This window comes from Giraffa tippelskirchi, chromosome 5 (genome assembly GCF_054371585.1).
Source record: "Giraffa tippelskirchi isolate mGirTip1 chromosome 5, T2T-mGirTip1v1.2.pri, whole genome shotgun sequence".
NCBI classification, from domain to species: Eukaryota; Metazoa; Chordata; class Mammalia; order Artiodactyla; family Giraffidae; genus Giraffa; species Giraffa tippelskirchi.
This window is the reverse complement of record NC_137279.1, coordinates 41,390,814-41,418,412: the sequence shown is the minus strand read 5'-3', so window position 1 is coordinate 41,418,412 and position 27,599 is coordinate 41,390,814. Positions and strand designations below refer to the sequence as shown.

The window sequence follows — 27,599 nt, the reverse complement described above, 5'->3', positions numbered from 1 at the left end:
TCAGTCGTGAATATTCATTGGAAGGACTGATGCTGAAACTGAAACTCCAATACTTTGGAAACCTGATGCAAAGAACTGACTCTCTGGAAAAGACGCTGATGCTGGGAAAGACTGAAGGCAGGAGAAGAAGGGGACGACAGAGGATGAGATGGTTGGATGGCATCACCGACTTGATGGACATGAGTTTGAGCAAGCTCCGGGAGTTGGTGATGGACAGGGAAGCCTGGTGTGCTTCAGTCCATGAGGTGGCAAAGGGTCGGATATGACTGAGTGACTGAACTGAAATGATGACACTGATATTAAACTGATAACTTTTACCTGTTTTGCAAATTTCTTCTATTAATGGAGCATTTTCACTTTTTTTTTTTACGTGTACTAGAAAACTAAAACCAATATGGTAATAAACTGATTTATAAAAAGTTGTGCTTTTTCTATCTCAATATGAAGTGAGGCTTCACAGACTGATATAAGAGACATCTTTCTTCACATAGGATAACTCTCACCTTCAGGCAGCATATTCTTAATCACTGACTTCTAAAGTACATCCTGATGTTTCTAGATTTCATATAGATGATGATATCATTAAGATCCCTAAAATAGACAACACTGACTAACATTGAGTTCCATTTTCATCATTAATTTTCTAAAGAAACAAAAGTTTAGCCCTTAATTTTTCAACAAAGAGGTATTTATTTTTGAAAAATTATTCCTGTCAAAAGGATTTACTGCATGTTTGTGTTCAAGACCGTGATGCACAGGGACTTCCAGGGTGATTCAGTGGTTAAGATTCCATGCTCCAAATTCAGGGGGCCCAGGTTTGATCCCTGGTCAGGGAACAAGGGACTTTCCTGGTGGCTCAGCAGTAAGCATCCACCTGCAATGCAGGAGACATGGGTTCAATCCCTAGGTAGGGAAGATACCCTGGAGAAGGGAATGGCAACCCACTCCAGCATTCTTGCCTGGGAAATCTCATGGACAGAGGAGCCTGACGGGCTACAGACCATGGGTCCCAAGAGTCAGACACGACTTAGCTCCTAAACCACCACCTCAGGGGACTAGATCCCACATGTTACAATCAGGAGCCTGCATGCCATGACTAAAAAAAAAATCCCTATGCCACAACCAAGACCCAGCATAGCCAAATTTAAAAAAAAAAAAGAAAGAAAAAGATTATGCGGAGGCGGGGCTAAGATGGCGGAGGAATAGGACGGGGAGACCACTCTCTCCTCCACAAATTTATCGAAAGAACATCTGAACGCTGACCAAACTTCACAAAACTACTTCTGAAGGCAGGCAGAGGACGTCAGGCTTCCACAAAAACTGCGCATTATCTTCAAAAGAGGTAGGAGAAATTATAAAAGATAAAAAGAGAGACAAAAGAGTTAGGGACGGAGACCCGTCCCGGGGAGGGAGTTGTAAAAGAGGAGGAATTTCCAAGCACCAGGAAACCCTTTCACCGGCGGGTGTGGGGGAGGATTTTTTATCTCGGAGGGCAACGTAACTGGGAGGAAAAAAATAAATAAAATCCACAGATTACGTGCCTAAAGCAACTCCCAGCAAAGAACCCCAGACGCTCGCATCATCCGCCACCAGCAAGTGGGGCCTGAACGGAGAGGAGCGGGCGGCATTGCCTAGGGTAAGGACCGGGCCCAAGTGCCCCGAGGGCAATCTGAGGGAGCTAACGTGAGATAGTAACCTAAAATGTGGGACAGCCAGAGAGAGAGAACTATCCCGCGAAAAGCCCAACTCTAAGGCACTGCCGGCCCGCTCACAGAACAAAGGACTGAGCGATACCAGAGGAGAGCTAGCCGGCTGCGGACCGCCCCATTCCCCGCCGGACACAGCGGGCAGGCGGGGCCCGCCAGAGCCGGAAAGGGGCAAACTCGGCTCCAGAGAGGGCACCCCCTACCAAACTGCAAACAGGCTCCCAGTTTCTAAGCAAAGACTGCCTGAGATCCCGGAGGGTCGACAGCCGCCGGGAGGGTCGCAGCCAGAGACCAGCTCCCCAGAACCGACACAAAGCTCACTGGAGCCGGGCGCGCCCGTAAACCGAGGCGGGGACCAGGGAGGTGATAAGCCGCACCGCCCCAACAGGGGAGAGCGCCCTCGCCAAACTCCTGGCCGCCTGGGCAGCCCCGACCGGGAACGGCACAAGCCGCGGGCGAAACCCACAAGCCGCGGGCGAAACCGAGTCTGCGCCTTTGTGGAGTAACCGGGGAGCCTGAACCTGAGCGGCTTAGACCTGGGAAGTGCACGCAGCTCAGGGCCCGCTCCCTGGCCGAGTAACCTGAAGCCTGAGCAGGGTAGACGGGGAAAGCACACACGCCGTGAGCGGGGGCGAACCCAGTGCGGCCGAGACACTGCGAGCTTACCACACACACGCCAGAATTGCAGTGTTCCTTCCTCCCCACAGCACGATTGAACAAGCGAACCTAAAGAGATCACCTCCACCGCTTTGTTGCAGGGCGGAAATTAGATACTGAAGAGATCTCCAAACAGAAGCCAAATAAACAGAGGGAAGCGCTTTGGAAGGGACAGGCCAACAGATTAAGATCACTGTAGTTAATACCGACTGCATTGAAAAGGACCTATAGATCTTGAAAAGTATAAGCAGGAATAAGGATCTATCTAAAACTGAGCAGATCCCACACTGCTCACAACAGCTCCAGAGAAAGTCCGGGATATATATGTTTTTTACTATTATTTTTTTTTTTTTTAATTAAAAAAAAAATTTTTTTTTCCTCTTCTTTCCTTTTTCTTCAAGTCCTCTATTACACCTTTAACTTTCATTTTCATAACCCACTATTAACTTGCAAAAAAAAAAAAAACCCTATTTTTGAAGCAAACTACATACATATATCTTATACCTTTTGTGTTTTCTTTTTTTTAATGTTTTTTTCCTGTTCTACATTTTTTTACTGTTTCTTTTTTTTACTGTTTTACTGTTTTTTTTTTCTTTTTACACTGTTTCCTTTTTTCTTTTTTTTTTTTAGATTGTAAGTTTTATAAGAGTCTAACCTCTACTCTAGATTTTTAATCTTTGTTTTACATATTTGATATCAACTTTGTACATTTAAGAACCCAATCTTTAGGACCCACTTTTACTCAGGAGTGTGATCACTGGCCTGATCACTCTCTCCACCTATTGATGCTCTTTCTTCTCCCTCAGGGAACCTCTATCTCCCACCCTCCTCCTTCTCTTCTCAACCCAATTCTGTGAATCTCTGAGGGTGTTCTGGGTACCGGAGAACACTTCAGGAACAGGATACTGCCCAGATCTCTCTCTCCCCTCTTAATTCCTCCCTTTCTACTCATGCTCACCTCTGTTACCTTCCTCCCCCCTCTCTATGTATCTCTGTGAATCACTCTGAGGGTTCCAAACTGTGGAAAGCACAGAGGGAAGTGCTTACTGGCTAGATTGCTCTCTCCACATTTGAATTCCCCTCTTCCCCTCCTGGTCACCTCAACCCACCCCCCCCACCTCATCTCTCCATGTAACTCAGTGAACCTTTCTGGGTATCCCTCACTGTGGAGAATCGTTTCACCATTAACCTAAAAGTTTTATTATTGAGGCTGTATGGAAGGAGAAGTCTTGAGGCTACTGCAAGAATAAGACTGAAAGCCAGGGGAAACATTAATTAATAAGAGACCATCCAATAAGCTCCATAAATTCACTGAAACCAAGCTCGACCCAAGAGACAATAAGTTCCAGAGCAAGACATACCACGCAAATTCTCCAGCAACGCAGGAACATAGACCTGAGCATCAATATACAGGCTGCCCAGAGGCACACCAAATCCATAGACATCTCAAAAATTAATACTGGTCACTCCATTACACTCTAGAGAGCAGAAATCCAGCTCCACCCACCAGAACACCGACACAAGCTCCCCCAACCAGGAAGCCTTGACAAGCCACCTGTCCAACCCCAACCGCAGTGAGGAACCTCCACAACAAAGAGGAACTTCATACTACCAGAATACAGAAGGGCCACGCCTAACACAGCAATCTAAACAAGATGAAAAGGCAGAGAAATACTCAGCAAGTAAAGGAAAATGAGAAATGCCCACAAAGCCAAACAAAAGAGGAGGAGATAGGGAATCTATCTGAAAAAGAATTTAGAATAAGGATAATAAAAATGATCCAAAATCTTGAAAGCAAAATGGAGTTACAGATAAATAGCCTGGAGACAAAGATTGAGAAGATGCAAGAAATGTTTATCAAGGACTTAGAAGAAATAAAAAGGAATCAATATAGAATGAATAATGAAATAAAGGAGATAAAAGACACTCTGGAGGGAACCAACAGTAGAATAACGGAGGCAGAAGATAGGATAAGTGAGGTAGAAGATAGAATGGTGGAAATAAACGAAGCAGAGAGGAAAAAAGAAAAAAGAATCAAAAGAAATGAGGAAAACCTCCGGGACCTCTGGGACAATATGAAACGCCCCAACATTCGAATCATAGGAGTCCCAGAAGAAGAAGATAAAAGGAAAGGCCATGAAAAAATACTCGAGGAGATAATAGTTGAGAATTTCCCTAAATTGAGGAAAGAAATAGTCACAGAAGTCCAAGAAACCCAGAGAGTTCCAAACAGGATAAACCCAAGGCGAAACACCCCAAGACACATATTAATCAAATTAACAAAGATCAAACACAAAGAACAAATATTAAAAGCAGCAAGGGAAAAACAACAAATAACACACAAGGGGATCCCCATAAGGATAACAGCTGATCTTTCAATAGAAACCCTTCAGGCTAGAAGGGAATGGCAGGACATACTTAAAGTAATGAAAGAGAATAATCTACAACCCAGATTACTGTACCCAGCAAGGGTCTCATTCAGATATGAAGGAGAATTCAAAAGCTTTACAGACAAGCAAGAGCTGAGGGAATTCAGCACCACCAAACCAGCTCTCCAGCAAATGCTAAAGGATCTTCTCTAAACAGGAAACACAGAAAGGATGTTTCAACACGAACTCAAAACAACAAAGTAAATGGCAACGGGATCATACTTATCAATAATTACCTTAAATGTAAATGGGTTGAATGCCCCAACCAAAAGACAAAGGCTTGCTGAATGGATACAAAAACAAGACCCCTATATATGCTGTCTACAAGAGACCCACCTCAAAACTAGAGACACACACAGGCTGAAAGTGAAAGGATGGAAAAACATATTCCATGCAAACGGAGACCAAAAGAAAGCAGGAGTCGCAATACTCATTTCAGATAAAATAGACTTTAAAATAAAGGATGTGAAAAGGGACAAAGAAGGACACTACATAAAGATCAAAGGATCAATTCAAGAAGAAGACGTAACAATCATAAATATATATGCACCCAACATAGGAGCACCACAATATATAAGGCAAATACTAACAAGTATGAAAGGGGAAATTAACAATAACACAATAATAGTGGGAGACTTTAATACTCCACTCACGCATATGGATAGATCAACTAAACAGAAAATTAACAAGGAAACACAAACTTTAAATGATACAATAGACAAATTAGATTTAATTGATATTTACAGGAGTTTCCACCCCAAAACAATCAATTTTACCTTTTTCTCAAGTGCACATGGAACTTTCTCCAGGATAGATCACATCCTGGGCCATAAATCTAGCCTTGGTAAATTCAAAAAAATTGAAATCATCCCAGCCATCTTCTCTGACCACAATGCAGTAAGATTAGACCTCAATTACAGGAAAAAAAACTATTAAAAGTTCCAACATATGGAGGCTAAACAACACGCTTCTGAATAACCAACAAATCACAGAAGAAATCAAAAAAGAAATCAAATTATGCATAGAAACGAATGAAAATGAAAACACAACAACCCAAAACCTATGGGACACTGTAAAAGCAATACTAAGGGGAAGGTTCATAGCAATACAGGCGTACCTCAAGAAACAAGAAAAAAATCAAATAAATCAACTAACTCTACACCTAAAGCAACTAGAGAAGGAAGAAATGAAAAACCCCAGGGTCAGTAGAAGGAAAGAAATCTTAAAAATTAGGGCAGAAATAAATGCAAAAGAAACAAAAGAGACCATAGCAAAAATCAACAAAACTAAAAGCTGGTTTTTCGAGAAGATAAACAAAATTGACAAACCATTAGCCAGACTCATCAAGAAACAAAGGGAGAAGAATCAGATCAACAAAATTAGAAATGAAAATGGAGAGATCACAACGGACTCCACAGAAATACAAAGGATCATAAGAGACTACTACCAACAGCTATATGCCAATAAAATGGACAACTTGGAAGAAATGGACAAATTCTTAGAAAAGTATAACTTTCCAAAACTGAACCATGAAGAAATAGAAGATCTTAACAGACCCATCACAAGCACAGAAATCGAAACTGTAATCAGAAATCTTCCAGCAAACAAAAGCCCAGGACCAGACGGCTTCACAGCGGAATTCTACCAAAAATTTAGAGAAGAGCTAACACCTATCCTACTCAAACTCTTCCAGAAAATTGCAGAAGATGGTAAACTTCCAAACTCATTCTATGAGGCCACCATCACCCTAATTCCAAAACCAGACAAAGATGTCACAAAAAAGGAAAACTACAGGCCAATATCACTGATGAACATAGATGCAAAAATCCTTAATAAAATTCTAGCAAACAGAATCCAACATCATATTAAAAAGATCATACATCATGACCAAGTGGGCTTTATCCCAGGAATGCAAGGTTTTTTTAACATCCGCAAATCAATCAATGTAATACACCACATTAACAAATTGAAAGAAAAAAACCATATGGTTATCTCAATAGATGCAGAAAAAGCCTTTGACAAAATTCAGCATCCATTTATGATTAAAACCCTCCAGAAAGCAGGAATAGAAGGAACATATCTCAACATAATAAAAGCTATATATGACAAACCCACAGCAAACATTATCCTCAATGGTGAAAAATTGAAACCATTTCCCCTAAAGTCAGGAACAAGGCAAGGATGCCCACTTTCACCACTACTATTCAACATAGTTTTGGAAGTTTTGGCCACAGCAATCAGAGCTGAAAAAGAAATAAAAGGAATACAGATAGGAAAAGAAGAAGTAAAACTCTCACTGTTTGCAGATGACATGATCCTCTACATGGAAAACCCTAAAGATTCTACTAGAAAATTACTAGAGTTGATCAATGAATATAGTAAAGTTGCAGGATATAAAATTAACACACAGAAATCCCTTGCATTCCTATACTCCAATAATGAGAAAACAGAAAGAGAAATTAAGGAAACAATACCATTCACCATTGCATCAAAAAGAATAAAATACTTAGGAATATATCTACCTAAAGAAACAAAAGACTTATATATAGAAAACTATAAAACACTGATGAAAGAAATCAAAGAGGACACAAACAGATGGAGAAATATACCGTGTTCATGGATTGGAAGAATTAATATAGTGAAAATGAGTATACTACCCAAAGCAATCTATAGATTCAATGCAATCCCTATCAAGCTACCAATGGTATTTTTCACAGAACTAGAACAAATCATCTCACAATTTGTATGGAAATATAAGAAACCTCGAATAGCCAAAGCAATCTTGAGGAAGAAGAATGGAACTGGAGGAATCAACCTGCCTGACTTCAGGCTCTACTACAAAGCCACAGTCATCAAGACAGTATGGTACTGGCACAAAGATAGACATATAGATCAATGGAACAAAATAGAAAGCCCAGAGATAAACCCACGCACATATGGACACCTTATCTTCGACAAAGGAGGCAAGAATATACAATGGAGAAAAGACAATCTCTTTAACAAGTGGTGCTGGGAAAACTGGTCAACCACTTGTAAAAGAATGAAACTAGAACACTTCCTAACACCGTACGCAAAAATAAACTCAAAATGGATTAAAGATCTAAATGTAAGACCAGAAACAATAAAACTCCTAGAGGAAAACATAGGCAAAACACTCTCCGACATAAATCACAGCAGGATCCTCCATGACCCACCTCCCAGAATATTGGAAATAAAAGCAAAAATAAACAAATGGGACCTAATTAAAATTAAAAGCTTTTGCACAACAAAGGAAACTATAAACAAGGTGAAAAGACAGCCTTCAGAATGGGAGAAAATAATAGCAAATGAAGCAACAGACAAACAATTAATATCAAAAATATACAAGCAACTTCTGCAGCTGAATTCCCGAAAAATAAACGACCCAATCAAAAAATGGGCCAAAGAACTAAACAGACATTTCTCCAAAGAAGACATACAGATGGCTAACAAACACATGAAAAGATGCTCAACATCACTCATTATTAGAGAAATGCAAATCAAAACCACAATGAGGTATCATTTCACACCAGTCAGAATGGCTGCTATCCAAAAGTCTACAAGCAATAAATGCTGGAGAGGGTGTGGAGAAAAGGGAACCCTCTTACACTGTTGGTGGGAATGCAAACTAGTACAGCCACTATGGAGAACAGTGTGGAGATTCCTTAAAAAACTGGGAATAGAACTGCCATATGACCCAGCAATCCCACTGCTGGGCATATACACCGAGGAAACCAGAATTGAAAAAGACGCGTGTACCCCAATGTTCATCGCAGCACTGTTTATAATAGCCAGGACATGGAAGCAACCTAGATGTCCATCAGCAGACGAATGGATAAGGAAGCTGTGGTACATATACACAATGGAATATTACTCAGCCATTAAAAAAAATACATTTGAATCGGTTCTACTGAGATGGATGAAACTGGAGCCCATTATACAGAGTGCAGTAAGCCAGAAAGAAAAACAACAATACAGTATACTAATGCATATATATGGAATTTGAAAGATGGTAACGATAACCCTATATGCGAGACAGAATAAGAGACACAGATGCATGGAACAATTTTATGGACTCTGAGGGAGAAGGTGAGGGTGGGACGTTCTGGAAGAATAGCATTGAAACATGTATATTATCATATGTGAAACAGAACACCATTCCATGTTCGATGCATGTGACAAGGGCTCAGGGCCGGGGCAATGGGATGATCCAGAAGGATGGGATGGGGAGGGAGGTGGGTGGGGGGTCCAGGAAGGGGAACACATGTAAACCCATGGCTGATTCATGTCAATGTATGGCAAAAACTATTACAATATTGTAAAGTAATTAGCCCCCAACTAAAATAAATAAATTTATAAGAAAAAAAAAAAGATTATGCTTATTTCTTTAAACAAATAAACAAAGTGTGATGTGGCAGGCTCCTGAACTCACCTCCTCCCACAGAGTCTATACCATCTATGAAACAACTTCCTCTGAAAAAACACCCCTAAACTAGTTGAGTAATGTCTACACAGTGAGCAAACAAGAAAACGCACACTGAAGCAAATAAGAAAGACTGAGAGACAGTCTTGTCATAAACCCACCTCTGGTATGGAGACCCACAATCGGGCAAAAACTCACAAACCTGAGCTTTTTACCTGAGGGGTGAAGGATTTGAACTCTGCATCTGGCACCCCAATTTTTAAGGCCTATACCTGAGATACCAGTTCCCAAGTTATCTAGCTTCCATGAGACCCAAAAGGCCATAGCAAAGTACTGAAACAGTTCTTAAAGGGCTTGTGCATGCAGGCTCACTCAACCTACAGCCCAGTGCACAAGTACCTATATGAAAAATGCCCAGACTTTCTGTTAAAAAGGATTATTTGCTCATCTTAAAGGATTAGCCTGAGGGGCTGGCATCTAATTTAACGTATGAGTCTACTGAAATAATCAGGATAGAGGCCAGCAGGTATCATCTTTATGCTCTCCAGATCACCAGTATCTACCCCCCCCCCCCAAAAACAGGAGCTTGTACCCCTGTCTGGAGTTCCAATTATTCAGACGGCTCCCCAGGGACACCTCTAGATCACCTGACTCTGATGCCCAAAGGACTTACATTCCCAGGTATACAGGACCATAACAGAGAAAGAATTCTTAACTGGTTACCACTCCCAAGGCACAGCAGAGAGGCAACGGACTGAGGAAACCACTGTTTCCATGAAAGAGACCTCTTAGCTTATCTCCACAGTTGTGGATTTAGGGGGCAAGGGTTCTAATTAAACACACACCTAAGGCTGACTGTCATCCTCTCTAGAGACCTCGGAGGGCAGATACTATCTTTGAGCCTTCATTCTGTCCCACTCCAGAGTGCTAGTATCTTTTGAAGGGGAGTTTGTACACATACCTGGAGTTTTTTTGTGGCTGCCACCCAGTTGATCATGATGTTCATGAGTTCAAAGGAACATTAGTGAAAGGAATTAAAAAAACACAAAAAAACAGTTATTAACTGGCTATTATCCCAGGACTCAGCTCAGAGAGAGCACTCAAAATAAAGTAGGCTACTTGTATAATCACAAAGGTTCGAAAGACAACCAAGAGTTAGGCATGGCTGAATGAAAAAGCTCGTCTCCTAAACAAGGCTACTCCTTCCAGAATGGGAGAGGTGGCTTTTATCTAATGCATAGAAACCAAAACATAGTCAAGGAAAATGAAGAAACAGAGGAATGTGTTCCAAGAAAGAATAAGATAAAACCTCAGAAAAAGACTGTAATGAAACAGAAATAAGTGATTTATATGGTAGTAAAAAGTAATCACAAAAATGCTTGCCAAGCTCAGAGGAAAAATGAACAAATTGTGAATTTCAACAGAGTCAGAAAATATTAAAGTACCAAATGGAAGTTACAGAGTTGAAGAATACAATAATAGAACTTAAATATACAACAGAGGCATTCAACAGTAGACTTGATGAAACAGAGGAAAAGATCAGTGAACTCAAAGACAGGGCAATGCAATGCATCCAAAGAAGCAAAAAGAATGAAAAAAAGAGTGAAGATAGCTTAAGGGATTTATAAGCTAACATCAAGCAGAGCAATATTTCCACTATATATGTCCCAAAAAGAGAAGAGAAAGGGGAAGAACACTTATTTGAAGAAATAATGGCTGAAAGCTCCACTAATCTGAAGAAAACAGACAATCAGATTCAGGAAGCCCAGAGAGTTTCAAATAAGATGAATCCAAAGGGAGCCACAACAGGCATATTATAAATGTCAAAAGTCAAAGTGTCAAAAGTCAAAGACAAGGAGAGAATCTCAAATTCAATAAAATAAAACAACTTGTGGCATACAAAGGAACCCCCATAAGACTATCAGCAGATATTCAACAGAAATTCTGCAGGTCAGAAGTAGTAGAATATAATCAAAGTGGTGAAAGGAAAAAACTGCCAGCCAGTTTTTACTCTACACAGCCAGGCTATCTTTCACACAAACACCTAGAAACATAATACTGAACGTAAAACTTCAGCAACATAATACTGAACAACCAATGTGTCAAAGAAGAAATCAATACCTTTAGACAAATAAAAGTGGAAATAAAGCATAAAACAAAACTTGATGCTGCAAAAGCAGTTCTAGGAGGTTAAATTTATAGAGATAAAAGCCTACATCAAGAATCAAAAAAACAAAACAAAACAAAAAACAGCTTTTCTGGTGGTCTAGTGGTTAAGAATCTACTTGCCAATGCAGGGGACATGGGTTCCATCCCTGATCTGGGAAGATCCCACATGCTACGGGGCAACTAAGCCTACACGTCACAACTACTAAACCAACACTCTACAGCCTGTGATTCACAACTGAGCCCATGTGCTGCAACTACTGAAGCCTGTGCACCTAGAGCCGAGGCACTGCAACAAGAGAAGCCACTGCAATCAGAAGCTTACACCACAACAACGAATAGTCCCACTCACCACAACTAGAGAAAACCTGCATATAGCAATGAAGACCCAGAGCATCCAAAAATAAACAAATCTTAAAAAAAAAAACTCAAATAAATAACCTAACTTTACACCTTAAGTTACTGGAGAAAAATATAACAAACAAAACCCAGAGTTAGTAAAAGAAAGGAAATAACAAAGATCAAAGGGGAAAGAAATGAAACAGACACTATAAGGACAACAGAAAAGATCAATGAAACTTAGAGTTGTTGCTTTGGAAAGGTAAAATTGACAAACCTTTAGGAAAAAGAGAGGGGAGTCCAAATACCTTGGAGATCTTGAGGGTTTATTGTCAGAGCACTGCACTAAAGCAAGTATCATTATAAAGCATTAAGTATCATTATAAAACAAGTCATGCAAATTTGTTTCCCAGGGCACATAAATGCTATGTTTACACTATGCTGTGATATAAGTGTGCAATAACACTTTGTTTAAAAATCAATGCACCCATCTTAATTTTAAAATATTTCTTTTTAAAAAATGCTAACCATCTATATCTTCAGCAAGATATCATCTTTTACAATAGCAATATCAATAATAACTGATCACAGATCACCATAACATACATAATAATGATGGAAAAATTTGAAATATTGCGAAAAGTACCAAATGTGGCACAGAGACATGAAGTAAACAAATGTTATTGGAACAATGGTACTGACAGACTTGCCTGGCTCAGGGCTGCCACAACATTAATTTATAAATTGCAATATTTGCAAAGTGTATTAGAGCAAAGTGCAATCAAATGAGGTATGTCCATAAATAAAACCAGAAATAAAAGAGGAGACATTATAATTAATACCACAGAAATATAACAGATCTCAGAACTACTATTAACAATTATATTCCAACATATTAGACAACATAGAAGAAATGGATAAATTTCTAGAAACATACACCACTCCCCCCAAGACTGAATCATGAGGAAATAGAAAGTCAGAATAGAATGATTACTAATAAGATTAAATCAGTAGCAAAAAATCTTCCAACAAAAAAAAGACCAGGATCAGATGGCTTCATGGATGAATTTTACCAATGTTTAAAGTATCACCAATCTTTTTCAAACTCTTCTCAAAATCTGAAGAGGAAAGAATATTCCCAAACTCATTTCATGAGGCCAGTATTACCATGATACCAAAACCAGACAAAGACGCTACAAGGGAGGAAAAAAAACTTGACGAACATAGATGCAAAAATCCTCAAGAAAATACCAGCAAACCAAATTCAACAATACATTAAAACAATTATCAAATGGAATTTATTCCAGGGATGTGAGGATGGCTCAACAAACACAAATCAATCAATGTAATACACCCAAACAAAATTAAGACTAAAAGTCATAAACATCTCAATAAATATGGAAAAAGCATTTGACAAGATTCAATATATATTTATGATAAAAACTGTCAATAAAGTGGTTATAGAGGGACAAATCTCAACACAATATAGGTCGTATATGACAACCCCATGGCTAACATTATACTGAGTGAAAAATTGAAAGCTTTTCCTGAAAGATCAAGTCAAGGATGCCAATTCTTGCTACTTCTATTCAAATAGTATTGGAAGTGCTAGCCAAAATGATTGAACAAGAAAAAGAAGTGAAAAGTATCCAAATCAGAAAGGAAAAAGTAATGCCATCACTATTTGCGCATGACATGATACTACATAGAAAACCCTAGACTCCACAAAAAAACTGTTAAGAACTAGTAAAATTCAGTAAAATTGCAAGATATAAAATCAACATATGCAAATTAGGTGCCTTTCCTTACACTAACATGAACTACCAGAAAGAGCAATTAAGAAAACAATCTCATTTACAATGCATCAAAAAGAATAAAACACCTAAGAAATACATTTAACCAAGGAGATGAAAGACCTGTATATTGAAAACTGTAAGACAATAATGAAAAGAATTCAAAAAGACACAGAGGGAAATATATTCCATGCTTATGAATTAGAAGAATTAAAATGGTTAAAATGTCACATTACACAAAGCAATCTAAAAATTAAAATGCAATCCTTATCAAAATCTCAATGCAGAAACTATAAAACTTAGAGGAAAACATAGGCAAAACACTCTTTGACATAAGTCATGCAATATCCTCTTTGACCCACCTCCTAAAGTAACGGAAATTAAAACAAAAAGAAATTTAAAAAATGCAAATTAAAACAAAAAGGACTGATGTTGAAGCTGAAACTCCAATACTTTGGCCACCACATGCGAACTTAATTAAACTTGAAAGCTTTTGCACAGCAAAGGAAAATATAAACAAAATGAAAAGACAATCCTCAGAATGGGAGAAAACAATTGCAAATGAAACAACTGACAAAGGATTAATTTCCAAAATATACAAGCAGGTTATGCAGCTCAATACCAGAAAAACAACCCACCCAATCAAAAAGATGGAGAAGACCTAAATAGACATTTCTCCAAAGAAGACATGCAGATGGCCAACAAACACATGAAAAGAGGCTCAACATGGCTCATTATTAGAAAAATGCAAATCAAAACTACAATGAGGTATTACCTCAAACCTGTCAGAATGGCCATGATCAAAAAATCTACAAACAATAAATGTTGGGACAGTGTGCAGAGAAAAGGGAACCCTTTCGCACTGTTGGTGGGAATGATTCAGTCACTATGGAGAACAGTGTCAGTCAGTCAGTTCAGTTGCTCAGTCGTGTCTGACTCTTTGCGACCCCATGAATCACAGCATGCCAGGCCTCCCTGTCCATCACCAACTCCCGGAGTCCACCCAAACCCATGTCCATCGAGTTGGTGATGCCATCCAACCATCTCATCCTCTGTTGTCCCCTTCTCCTCCTGCCCTCAATCCTTCCCAGCATTAGGGTCTTTTTCAATGAGTCAACTCTTCGCATGAGGTGGCCAAAGTATTGGAGTTTCAGCTTCAACATCAGTCCTTCCAATGAATAACCAGGACTGATCTCCTTTAGGATGGACTGGTTGGATCTCCTTGCAGTCCAAGGGACTCTCAAGAGTCTTCTCTAACACCACAGTTCAAAAGCATCATTCTTTGGTGCTAGAGACTCCTTAAAAACCGAGGAATAAAACTACCATATGACCCAGCAATCCCACTACTGGGCATATAAAACTGTAACACCCCAATGTTCATAGAAGCACTATTTACAATAGCTAGGATATGGAAGCAACCTAGGTGTCCACTGGCAGGCAGATGAATGGATAAAGTAGTTGTGGTACATACATACAAAGAAATATTACTCAGCCATAAAAAAGGAACACATCTGAGTCAGTTCTAGTGAGGTAGATGAACCTAGAGCCTGTTATGCAGGTGAAGTAAGTCTGAAAGAGAAAAACAAATTTCGAGTATTAATGCATATATATGGAATCTAGAAAAATGCTACCGATGAACCTATTAACAGGGCAGAAATAGAGATGCAGACATAGAGAACAGACTTTGCACACAGTGAGGGAAGGAGAGGGTGGGACGAACTGAGAGAGTAGCACTGACATATATACACTACCATGTGTAAAACAGAGCCAGTGGGAAGCTGCTGTATGGGCACAGGGAGCTCAATCCAGTGCTCTGCGACAGCTGAAAGGAGTGGAATGGGGTGAAGGGAGGATGGGGGGAAGGTTCAGGAGACTTGTGGCTGATTCATGTTGTTGTACAGCAGAAGCCAACACAATACTGTAAACCAACTACCCTCCAATTGAAAATAAATTAAAAAATACAAAAAAATCTCAATAGCAATTTTCACAGAAATAGAACAAAAAATCCTAAAAGTGTATAGAACCACAGAAGATCCTGAATAGCCAAAGCAATCTGAGAAAGAACAAAGTTATCAGCATCATGTGTCCTAATTTTAATCTATATTACAAAGCTACAATAATCAAAGCATATGGTATCAGCATAAAAACAGACACACAGATCAATGGAACAGAATAGAGAGCCCATAAAGAAACCAACACATATATGGCCAATTAATTTACAATGTAGGAGCCAAGCATATACACCTGGGAAAAGACAGTCCCTTCAATAAATACTGTTGAGAAAACTATATGGCCACATGCAAAAAAATGAAACTGTACAGTGAGGCCTGGCATGCTGCAGTCCATGGGGTTGTGAAGAGTCAGGCATGACCTGGTGACTGAACAACAACAACTGCTATTTTATGGGCTTCCTAGGTGGTGCTGTGCTGTGCTGAGTCACTCAGTCGTGTTTAACTCTTTGTGACTCCATGGGCTGTAGCCCGCCAGGCTCCTCTGTCCATGGGATTCTCCAGGCACAGATACTGGAGTGGTTGCCACGCCCTCCTCCAGTGGATCTTCCCAACCCAGGGACTGAACCCAGGTCTCCTGTATTGCAGGCGGATTCTTTAATGTCTGTGGCTTTAATGTCTAAAGCCACATTCTTTAATGTCTGAAGCCCAAGAATATTGGAGAGGGTAGCCTATCGCTTCTCCAGGAGATCTTCCCGAACCAGGAAATCGAACTAGAGCCTCCTGCACCACACACAGATTCTTTACCAGTGGAGCTAACTGGGAAGCCAACTCGCTGCCAATGCAAGAGACGTAAGAGATGAGGATTCCATCCCTGGAGGAGGGCATGGTAACCCATTCCAGTATTCTTGCCTGGAGAATCCCATGGACAGAGAAGCCTGAAAGGCTAAACTCCACAACTAAAGTGACTTAGCACTCACACTCTGCTATCTTACACCATTCACAAAAATCAACTCAAAATGGATTAAAGTCTTGAATATAAGACCTGAAACCATACAATTCCTAGGAGAAAATACAGGCAGGAAGCTCCTTGCCTTTGGTCTTGGGGATTTTTTTTTTGGATGTGACACCAAAAACTAAGGCAACAAAAGCAAAAATAAACCGCTGGCACTATGTCAAACCAAAAAGCTTCTAGAGAGCAAAGAAAACGATGAACAAAATGAAAAGGCAACCTACCAAATGGAAGAAAATATTTGCAAATCATGTATCTGATAAGGGGTTAATATCCAAAATAATTCAGATTGTCAAAAAAACAATCTGAGGAAAAAATGGGCAGAGGATATGAAAAGACATTTTTCCAAAGGACATAGACAAATGACCAACAGTTATATTACATAAAAAGGTGTTTAACATCACTAATCATCATTAATATAAAGTCAAAATCACAATATATATCTCACATCTGTTAGAATAGCTACTATCAAAAAGTTAAGAAACAAGTGCTAGAGAAGACGTGAAGAAAAGGGAACACGGTACACAGCTGGTGGGAATTTATATTGGTTCAGCCACTAGGGAAAACAGTATGGAGATTTCTCAAAAAATTGAAAATAGAACTTCCATATCATCCAGCAATTCTATTCCAGGTATTTATCTGAAAGAAATGAAACCACTAACTCAAAGGAATTATGTATCTCCATGTTCATTGCAGCATTATTTACAATAGCTAAGACATGGAAGCAACCTAAGTATCTAACAGTAGATGACTAGGTAAAATATATGTATATAAGAGCCAAGGCTATGGTTTTTCCAGTGGTCATGTATGGATGTGAGAGTTGGACTATAAAGAAAGCTGAGCACTGAAGAATTGATGCTTTTGAACTGTGGTGTTGGAGAAGACTCTTGAGAGGCCCTTGGACTGCAAGGAGATCCAACCAGTCCATCCTAAAGGAGATCAGTTCTGGGTGTTCATTGGAAGGATTGATGTTGAAGCTGAAACTCCCAATACTTTGGCCACCTGATGCGAAGAGTTGACTCATTGGAAAAGACCCTGATGCTGGGAAAGATTGAGGGCAGGAGGAGAAAGGGACGACAGAGGCTGAGATGGCTGGATGGCATCACCAACTCGATGGACATGGGTTTGGGTGGACTTAGGGAGTTAGTGATGGACAGGGAGGCCTGGCGTGCTGCAGTTCATGGGGTCGCAAAGAGTTGGACATGACTGAGCGACTGAAATGAACTGATATAAGTGTATGGGCTTCCTAGGTGGCTCAGTAGTGAAGAATGTGCCTGCCAATGCAGGAGATGCAGGAGACACAGGTTTGATCCTTGAATTGGAAAGATCCCCTGAAGGAGGAAACGGCAACCCACTCCAGTATTCTTGCAGGGAAAACCCCATGGACAGAGGAGCCTGGTGGTCTACAATTCATGGAGTCACAAAGAGTCAGACACTTCTGAGTGTGCAAGCATGTGCACACATGCACACACAAACACACATTTGTGTACACTCCCACACACATACACACTCAGCAATAAAAAGAAAATTTTATCATCTGTGACAACATGAACAGATCTTGAGAGCAATATACTATGTGAAATAATTCAGAGATAGAAAGACAAATACCATATTTTCAAACTAATATGTGAAATCTAAAAGTAAAACAAAACTTGTTAGTGAACTCATAAATACAGATAAATTGGTGGTTGCCAAAGGTGGGGGTGAGGAGTGGGTGAAGGTGGTTGAAAGGAATGAACTTACAGTTATAAAATAGATAAGACCTGGGGTTGCAATGTATAGCATGGTGTCTATGGTTAATAATACTATACTGTAACATGAAAACTGCTAAGAGAATAAATCTTAAAAGTTCTTATCACAAGAAAAAAATTGTTATTGTGTAGTGATGGATGTTAACTAGACTTAGCGTGGTAATCATTTGACAATATATATAAATATCAGATCATTATGTTGTACATAATGAAACTAATATAATGGTATATGTCAATTATATATCAATTTTAAAAAAAGACTTCAATGCAATGACTTAATTTTATATTTTGAGGAAGTAGAAAAAGAGCAAACAAAACACCAAGCTATTAGAAGGAAGAAAATAATAAAGACAGAGATAAAAAGAAATAGAGAATAGAAAAGCAACAGAGGAAATTAAAAAATCAAAAGTTGGTTCTTGGAAAAGATCAAAAACATTGACAAACCTTTAGTTTAACTAAGGCTCAAATTACTAGAACTGGAAATTAAAGTGGGACATTACTACTATTATCTCTGACCTCACAGAGATTAAGAACTGTAAGCCAATGAAGAAGATAACCTAGATGAAATGGTCAAAACTACTAGAAACTCACAAACTACAAAAATTGATTCAAAAGAAATAGGAATTCTGAATTCCCCCAAAATAAGTAGAGATTGAATCAGAGATGAAAAATTTGCCAACAAAGAGAAGTCCAGGACCAGATAATTTCAACAGTGAATTCTACCAAATTACCACCAATCCTTCTTAACTCCTCCAAAATTAGAAAAAAAAAAGGGAACACTTTCCAATTCATCCTGAGGCCAGTCTATCCTGATACCAAAGAAAGACAAAGATGCCATCAAAACAGAACATATTTTTAATATAATTTATGAATATCCCTTATGAATATATATGCAAAAATTCTTACCCTTTTGCAGCTTATAAACCAACAAGAAAGACAAACAATAACAACAAAGTAGTTAAGAGTGGGAAAAGACAATTTATTGGGTATTATGGAAAGCTAGCAGGTGTATCTGACCTGCATGGTGTATTGTGTGGTGGGGAAGGGAAGCTCAGGTAGACGGTGAGGTGGGAAAGGACAGTGTCACGGAAAACTGACATTTAAGCTACAACAGGAAACACGAAGAGTTAGCTGGGTAATGAATAAGGCAAGTTCCAGACAATGAGTAGGGCACTTGGAATCTAACACCGAAACATATAGGGATCTAAAAGAAGTAATTTCTGAAAATGTTGGGGGCAAGAGGGGAACAGAGAGAGATGAAGCTGAAAAGGTAGGTGCTATAAGAGCAATGGAAAGCCATTAGAGAGTTTTAAGAGTCAAAAAAATGTTTTTAATCCCCACTAGATTTTAATATTTATACTATTTATTTGTGTGCATATCTGATTGAGGATATGAACTGTGTCTATTTAATCATTTCCTCAGTGACCAGAACAATGCTAGGCACGCACTAAGTATTTAGTAAGTATGTATCAAGCATTACTAAATCAAAATACTAACTGGCAGTAGAAAAATGAAGCCAAATTTTTGATTCTCTAATGTATTACATATATGTAAATATAAAGAGACTAGAGATTTCTCAGTGATAGCTACTATTGTAGCTATCTGAAATAGCTATTGTAACCACTGAAATTATAATAACCATTCTAATTAAAAATAGAGTGAATCAATTAGATTGAAAACATACTGCCCTCTTCTTAAAAACAGAAGTATATTACAAAAGGAATATAGGTAATTACTATCAAAGAATCAATCATTAAAATGGAATGTTCTGTAAAATATTATAAGCCATCCAGTATATATGATTATTTGTTGGATGCACATTTCTAATCTGAAAGAAGGCAATGCAAACTCTTTATTTACATTGTCAAAATTAGACAAAATGGAGAAGTGTATATTTCAGTCTTTCCAGATTCTGACCTTATTTTACTGCAAACATTATATCAGAGTGGCTCATTTGATTTTATTTGTTGGACTCCCCATCATATAAAAGTAAGCAGTGGGTTGACAATTACAAGTCATAGGGTGCCTAAGGGACCACAGCATTCAAGAATTCTAAGAAAACTATCTTCTGGCACAACTACAATTGCGTGAAAATAAGCTTATGATATAATAGCGACTCTGCTCTAGAAGCAGCTGGAATTTAAAGGTGAAGGAGAATTTCTTGTTTTCTTCTTTCACAAAATTTTCAATCAAGATATTTTAAACGAATGATGTAAGCAAAATTCAGTGAGGAAATAAATGCTGACTATATACTTGCTATGATTACATATTCTTTTTTTGAAATTTTTACTGGTAAGCCCTGGTTATGCAACAATTTCAGATATATTTCCATACAATGTGATAGACACGCAATTTACGCCTCAGGCCTGCAAAGACAGTGAATGCAGTTGGTTGGTTGGTTGATTTTACAATGGTTTCAATCACCTTTAAGAGTCTATTAAAGGTTAGATCTTTCGATGATGATTAGGGCCCTCCAAGCCAGGATAAATATATTTAGTAAAAGTACATTATGAATTGAAATTATGCCACTATCTTACATGTATGTTTTATCTTTTAAAAATGTTTATATTTGGTTCTCATATCTCTCATTAAGTATTGCCCCACTATTACATAAGGAAACTGAGTCCAAAAAAATATATGTGACTGTCTAGGGTATTTACACAATCAGTAATAAAGCCTTAGCTAAAAATGCAGAGTCCTTATTAAAATATTTTTTTCTCTTGGATCACTACTAACTCTTGGTCCAATGAAAGGTATCTTTTTTTTTTTTTGAGGGATGATCTTATCTTTGACTTGAGTCAAATAAATAATCTGGAGATTACATTTTTCTTTAAGGAGTAATTGATACTACAAACATTTTTAAACTAAAGAAATGATGCCTGTTTCATGTCATCCTCCGAACAAATCTCTTGATAATTAACGAACCTCTACAAAAATTACACTATACATGGCAATAAATGGACGAAATGGATGAGGAAAGCAGAAATAGACTGGAAATCAGCATCTCAACCCAGCCTTCCATGAATTAAAAGCCACCACTTCCTTCCCCTTCATTATCTCAAAACCCCATGGCAGCGAACCCCAAATTGGAGACACAGAATAGAGGCGCCAGAATACTTCATTTCCAAGCACCCACAAGATTTATCTAGTAGGGGGCAATAGAAAGTCGGAGGATGGGATGGGAGGAAAGAGGAAGACGCAGTTTACTCCGCCCTTCTCCCCTCTCCCATGAACAATGTGAGGTATCAACCATCTTCAATGCTGTCAGGGCCCCGCTGAGTCAGGGAAGAAGGCTGGAGAAAGCCGCACCCCACAAGGGCCCCTTCCTCTTTTCAATTCACCTTTATCCCTCCCTTTCCGTGATTTCTCCCCTGTCTCCCATCCCTAGTCTAAGCCTCTGGCTTTGCCCAGTGACACTTCACGGCCAACCCAACCTCTTAAGAATATCCTCACGGTCCGAGCAAGGAGGGGAGGACCGAGCCTTGGGGAGTCGTCACCTTTTGAGGTATCTGGCGTCCTCCCCCTGCATGGCGGCGGCGACGGCGGCGTGGGGAGGATGGGGGTGTCTGAGAGAGGCCGGCCGGGCTATGTCCGGGGACGCTGGCCAAAGTACCCCACACCCAAAGGCGATGACAGTCCTGAGGCCTGCAAGGCGGGGCAGCTACAGCGCTGTGGTTACCTCGGTGAGGCCACCGGCTCCTCCCACCACTCCTGAGCCCCAAAACACTGGAGCTGCTCAGACCCGCCCACAGCTGCGGGTGAGCTCCGCCTCCAGGCGCATGCGCCTGCTCCAGCGGCGCCAGTATGCGCAGGCTCAGTATGCGGGCCTGGCCCTTGGGATTAATCTGACGCACCCTGGAGCTGAACGGGAAAGTATTTGCGGCAGATTTCAGCGGGCTTAGTTAAAGGGTGCCTCCGTGCTCACCGCCCCCTTGAGGATGGGAATTGAAAGAGTCGTCACCCGCAGTCGAATTGGAATTTCTGGTCCTTTGCTTGAAGACAGGGAGAAGAAATCCATTAACCATTTAATTAGAGAATGCTCTTGAGCAGTCCAGCCCTCGGCTAATAACCTGTAAAGAAAGGCATGTACGTGGGGCATTGTGGAAAAGGAAGGTGGAAAAGGAAGAGCAGTGACTGCACTGAGAAGTTGGAATTTGTGCAGATAGTGTAGCCCTTGTACAAAATGAATACAATTAATATCAACTTTGATCAAAGGGAAAATCTGTCTCTTCCACTTTGATATCCTAAAGCTAGAATGCACTTTTTCCCCCCACAAGAAAACAGCTCCTGAAATTACAACTTCAACTAACTATTCTGAACTTTTGATACTTTTGAATTCATTTCCCCTGAGACAGGCAGCTCTTGGCAATTCTGGCCATAGGGCAAGGGGCTGTTTTTTGTTTGCTTGCTTGTTTTGGTTTTCTCTTTTTTTATTGAAATAGAGTTGAAATAATGTGCCAATCTCATCATTCTAAATGAAGTCAGAAAGACAAATACCATATGATATCACTTATATGTGGAATCGAAGGAGGGATATGAAGAAGGCATTTCTACTCCTCACCTGCAATCCTGTCACTTACTCTAGTTCGATATTTTCAGTCACCTTGGGCTATGTCTACACCACTATTCGAATCACTGTCTTTTTCAGATTCACTAAGTTAATGCAATGCAGTACACGGAATATATAAGTATGGACACAGTCCATACCAGTAAGAGATATTTTTATCACCCACCCATTCACACAGGCTACACTATTTCTATCAGTGTTTTAATCATTCTTCCAGTCTTCCAGGGAAGGTTCTAAAGCTAACTTTGACAGCTTTCTTTGTATCATGACCTCTTATTGAGCTATTTAAAAATCTTATCATTTCTTCCTTCAGGATATTTCTGCAATCCAGCTTTCTTTTCCATTCTCACTTCTACCTACTGGCCTAATCATTTCATACATGGAATACTGCAGTTCTTTCCTATTTTCTGTGTTTCTTTTCTTTTCTTTTTTTTAAATATTCATTCTCATGCTGCTGCTGCTGCTGCTGAGTTGTTTCAGTCGTGTCCGACTCTGTGCGACCCCATAGACAGCAGCCCACCAGGCTCCGCCATCCCTGGGATTCTCCAGGCAAGAATACTGGAGTGGCTTGCCATTTCCTTCTCCAGTGCATGAACAGGAAAAGTGAAAGTGAAGTCGCTCAGTCGTGTCCGACTCTTAGCGACCCCATGGACTGCAGCCTACCAGGCTCCTCTGTCCATGGGATTTTCCAGGCAAGAGTACTGCAGTGGGGTGCCATTGCCTTCTCCGATTCATTCTCATAACTGATGTAAATTTTACAAATCACCATTTATAGGTAGATTATCTTAAAACCTCCACAGTATCTAATATTGCCAGATCACAGTAGCCATTAAAACTTAGTTTAGTCACTAAGTCCTGTGTGACTCTTTTGCGACCCCATGGACTATAGCCTGCCAGGCTCCTCTGTCCATGGGATTTCCCAGGCAACAATACTAGCATGGGTTGCCATTTCCCTCTCCAGGGGATCTTCCCAACCCAGGGATCAAACCCACATCTCCTACATATTATTGCAATGTAAGCTTCTTGAGGTCAGAGATTTTGCTTTGCTTACTTCTGAATCCTTAGGATAGCACCTGGGTCATAGTTGGCACCAAATAAATATCTGGAGTTGAAAAAAAATGCATATCTGATCTTGAAACAATAACCACAACAAAAATCTAGAGGAGAGAGGGAGGCTCAAGGGGAAGGGGTATATGTATACTTATGACTGATTCACATTGTTGTATGGCAGAAACCAATATGACATTGTAAAGCAATTATCATCCAATTAAAAATAAATTTTAAAAAAACTAGAAGAAATGCCCTGAGGCCAGCCAGGAAGAATGGAAAACTAGATCAATAAGAAGATAAACTGAAATTGGGGCTGAAGTAGAGAAACTGTCAGTCTATAGTGGGAACAGTAGGCATCTTATTCTTGAGCCTAGGCATCTTATTCTTGAAAGTAAGGAATATTAATGGGATTGTGTCCAAAAGACACTAGTCAATTTTGAGGCAATTTTCCTCAAAAGGAATAATTACATGGTTGATTTAACACATATTAAAAATCCAGGAGTCCATAATGATACTCAGTGACTCATAGAAAAACAGAAAAACAAAACCTCACTTTCATTGAAGGTAATGACTACATCAAATCCTTACTCTGAAAACTGGTAATTAAAGGAAATAATTAAGCATTTAATCCAAGCGTTTTGGAAATAAACCATAATTTACCTCTTCTTAATGAGGGAAAGTTTTTTCTTTTTTTTTAACAGAAAATGTCTGCTAGTACTGGAGCAATATCATAATAGACAGTTACTACTTTGTGAACCCTAAGAAATAATACACCTCATTGATTTATTATAAAATAATTTAAAACGTGGCAAAATTTCACCCCACAGATTACCTGATAATTCTAAATGGAAAAAAGATGTTACTTTACAACAGGGAGATCAGCATTTTAAACAAACAAGTAAATGATGTATCATTAGTAGTCATAGTCCCTGATAGTATATGCAATAGGAAGCACACAAGATAACCTATTAAGTATTTGTGATGAAAATTAAACTGAATTTAACTAAATTGTTCTATCTATAAAGACTAATCTATATCTATAAAAGGGCTTCCCTTGTGGCTCAACTGGTAAAGAAGCTGCCTGCAATGTGGGAGACCTGGGTTCGATCCCTGGGTTGGGAAGATCCCCTGGAGAAGGGAAAGGCTACCCACCCCAGTATTCTGACTTGGAGAATTCCATGAACTGTAAAGTCCATGGGGTCACATAGAGTCGGTCGCAACTGAGCTACTTTCAGTTTAACTTTCATAAGAGACTAATAAATTAAAATCTCAATTAAATAGAGCTGAGAAGCAGAATGGGGAGCTCTTATGGCCCCTGTTGATAGCAGAGCCTGACAGAAGAAACACTCCTCTTTCCTGGCAAGGTCACAGTCAATGAAAAGTCCTGGACTCTTTGTTTACTATAGCCCTCCCAACATCATTTTTCGCTCTATAAAAGCATTGCCTAATGGGCATTTGCAAGTGGTTCACCTCAATTTCAGACCCCAAATTACAATGCTCTGCTGAGCCCAAATAAACACATCTTTGCTGAAGAAATATGTGGCAGTCTATTAGTTTCAGGTAAACAGATATCACATGCATAACTAAATAAAGATTATCCCAAAGAGTGGAGAACATACCCAACTGGATATCAAGATATATCAGAATAATAATTACAAGGTATAAAATTGATATAGGGAGAGAGCCTGAGTGAAACAGAAAGCAAGATTCATGCACATAAGCAAACTTGAAATATGATGGAAGTGAATTTTCAGATCATTATGGAAAAATGTATTTTTGGAAAAATGCATTTTCAAAAAATGTTTTGAAACAATTATTTATGCATACGTAACAAATTAATTTGTATCTCTGCAGGCATGCATGCTCAGTTGCTTCAGTTGTGTCCAACTCTTTGCAACCCCATGGACTGTAGCCCACCAGGCTCCTTAGCCCATGGGATTTTCCAGGCAAGAATACTGGAGTGGGTTGCCATGCCCTCTTCCAGGGGATCTTCCTGACCCAGGGATCAAACCCACATCTCCTGAATCTCCTGCATTGCAGGTCGATTCTTTGCCATTGAGCCACCAGGGAAGCCCAAACTGGATCCCTACCTCACGCCATATTCAAAAGCTAATTCCACATTGAATAAACTCTTAAGTGTAGAAGAGAAAATTTTAAAAACATTCAGAAGAAAATATAAATTATCTTTATGACATTCAGTTAAGGATACATTTTAAAACAAGATATAGAAAGCACTAAAAATAAGATATTGATGAATTCACTCCTTTAAAATTGATAACTTCTGATTATCAACAACACCACCATAATAAGGAAAGTGAAAAAGATAAGTTAAAAACTGATGTAATCTATTTGCCTTACATAAAAACTAACAAAGGATTAAACTGACTATTTCAAGATCTGCTATAAATCAAAAAGGAAAACACAAACAACTCAATGGGAAAATGGACAAAGGAGAAAAAGAATTAGGAATAGGAAGTAAAACAAAACATGAAAAGATGCTTTATTTCAATAATAGCCAGGAAGATGCCAATTAAGACCATAAAAAGATACAATGTTACACTGACGACGGTGCAAAATTTAAGAAGTCTGACAATACCAAATGCTGGTGAAAATGTGAAATCCTGGAAATGATGTAGTAAACATTTCAGGTATGAGTGTTCATTGCGACTACCATTTGAGAATAAAATGTCTTTGTTATTTTGTAAAGTTGAATAAAGATATTCTCTAAATTTGTGCATTTCTACCCATAGTTATATAACTCAGAAAATTCTAGCATATGTGCATAATGAGATTTGTTCCGTAACTATCAGAGCAGTGTTGTGCATCATAGAAAAAGAAAAACTGGAAAAGAACTCCAAAATAGTTTTGCAGGAGAATGGGTAAATATGTTTGAAATATTCACACAATGCAATATTATGCATCAGATTTCTCTGAACCAGAGAATGAACTAAAAGTATACAGACACCATGAATGACTATTTAGAAACATTATATTGAATGAAAGAGTAAATTGCAGATTATGTACAGTGTTTTTTAAACAGTGGTATAATTTGCATACAATAAGATACATTCTTGGTGTACAGTTCTATGAGTTTTGACAAGCACATGACTCATGCTCAAAATACAGAGCAATTCCATCATCCCTCCAATTCCTTTGTGTTCCTTTGGAGTCATCCTATTCCCCCCAACACCAAGCTCTGTTAAATACTGATCTGCTTTCTGTTCCTATAATTTCCCTTTTTCCAGACTCTCACCTAAATGTGTGTTGATATAGTCTTTCAAGTCTGGTTTCTTTCTCTTAGCATGTGGGGGCCATTCATATGGTGTTTCATTCATTTATTCTATTTTCCTGTAAGGTAATATTCCACTGAATGAATATACCACAGTTCATTCATTTACCACATTTGGGTTGTTTCTAGTATCTGGAAACAATGAATAAAGCCATCATAAATATTTACACACAGGTTTTGTGTCAACTAAAGTTTTCTTTTCTCCTGAAAGCACTCAAGAGTAAAATTGTTCAGTTATACAGCAAATATGTGAATAACTCTATGAAACTGCAAAGCTGTTTTCCTAAGTGGTTGTGCTATTTTGCATTCCCATCAACAATGTATGACTTCAGATAGCTCCATCCACATCCTCACCAGCACTTGCTATTATCAAGTTTTTAATTTGTTTAATCAAGTCATTCTAACAGATGTGTAGGGATATCTCATTTGACTAGAGTTGGATTTCTGTGA

The 27,599-nt window shown here is 39.0% G+C and overlaps 1 protein-coding gene across 13 annotated transcripts in view; it reads right to left on the bottom strand.

The window, feature by feature from the left end:
• Window positions 1–27,599, bottom strand: part of KIFAP3 (kinesin associated protein 3) — a 160,421-nt gene that overhangs the window by 127,499 nt on the left and 5,323 nt on the right. For 2 of the 13 annotated variants that reach the window (XR_014053446.1, XM_081489540.1), the window contains exon 1: window positions 21,741–21,999. The exons of 9 other annotated variants lie outside the window; for them this stretch is intronic. Coding sequence is in view for 2 of the 4 variants with exons in the window: in XM_081489540.1 (XP_081345666.1) it covers window positions 21,741–21,772 (32 nt within the window). In the remaining 2 variants the exon portion in view is untranslated. Of the gene's footprint in view, window positions 1–15,002; window positions 15,101–21,740; window positions 22,004–27,599 lie in introns of those variants that run through there. 2 more of the 13 variants (XM_081489541.1, XM_081489543.1) reach the window with 2 other exon arrangements.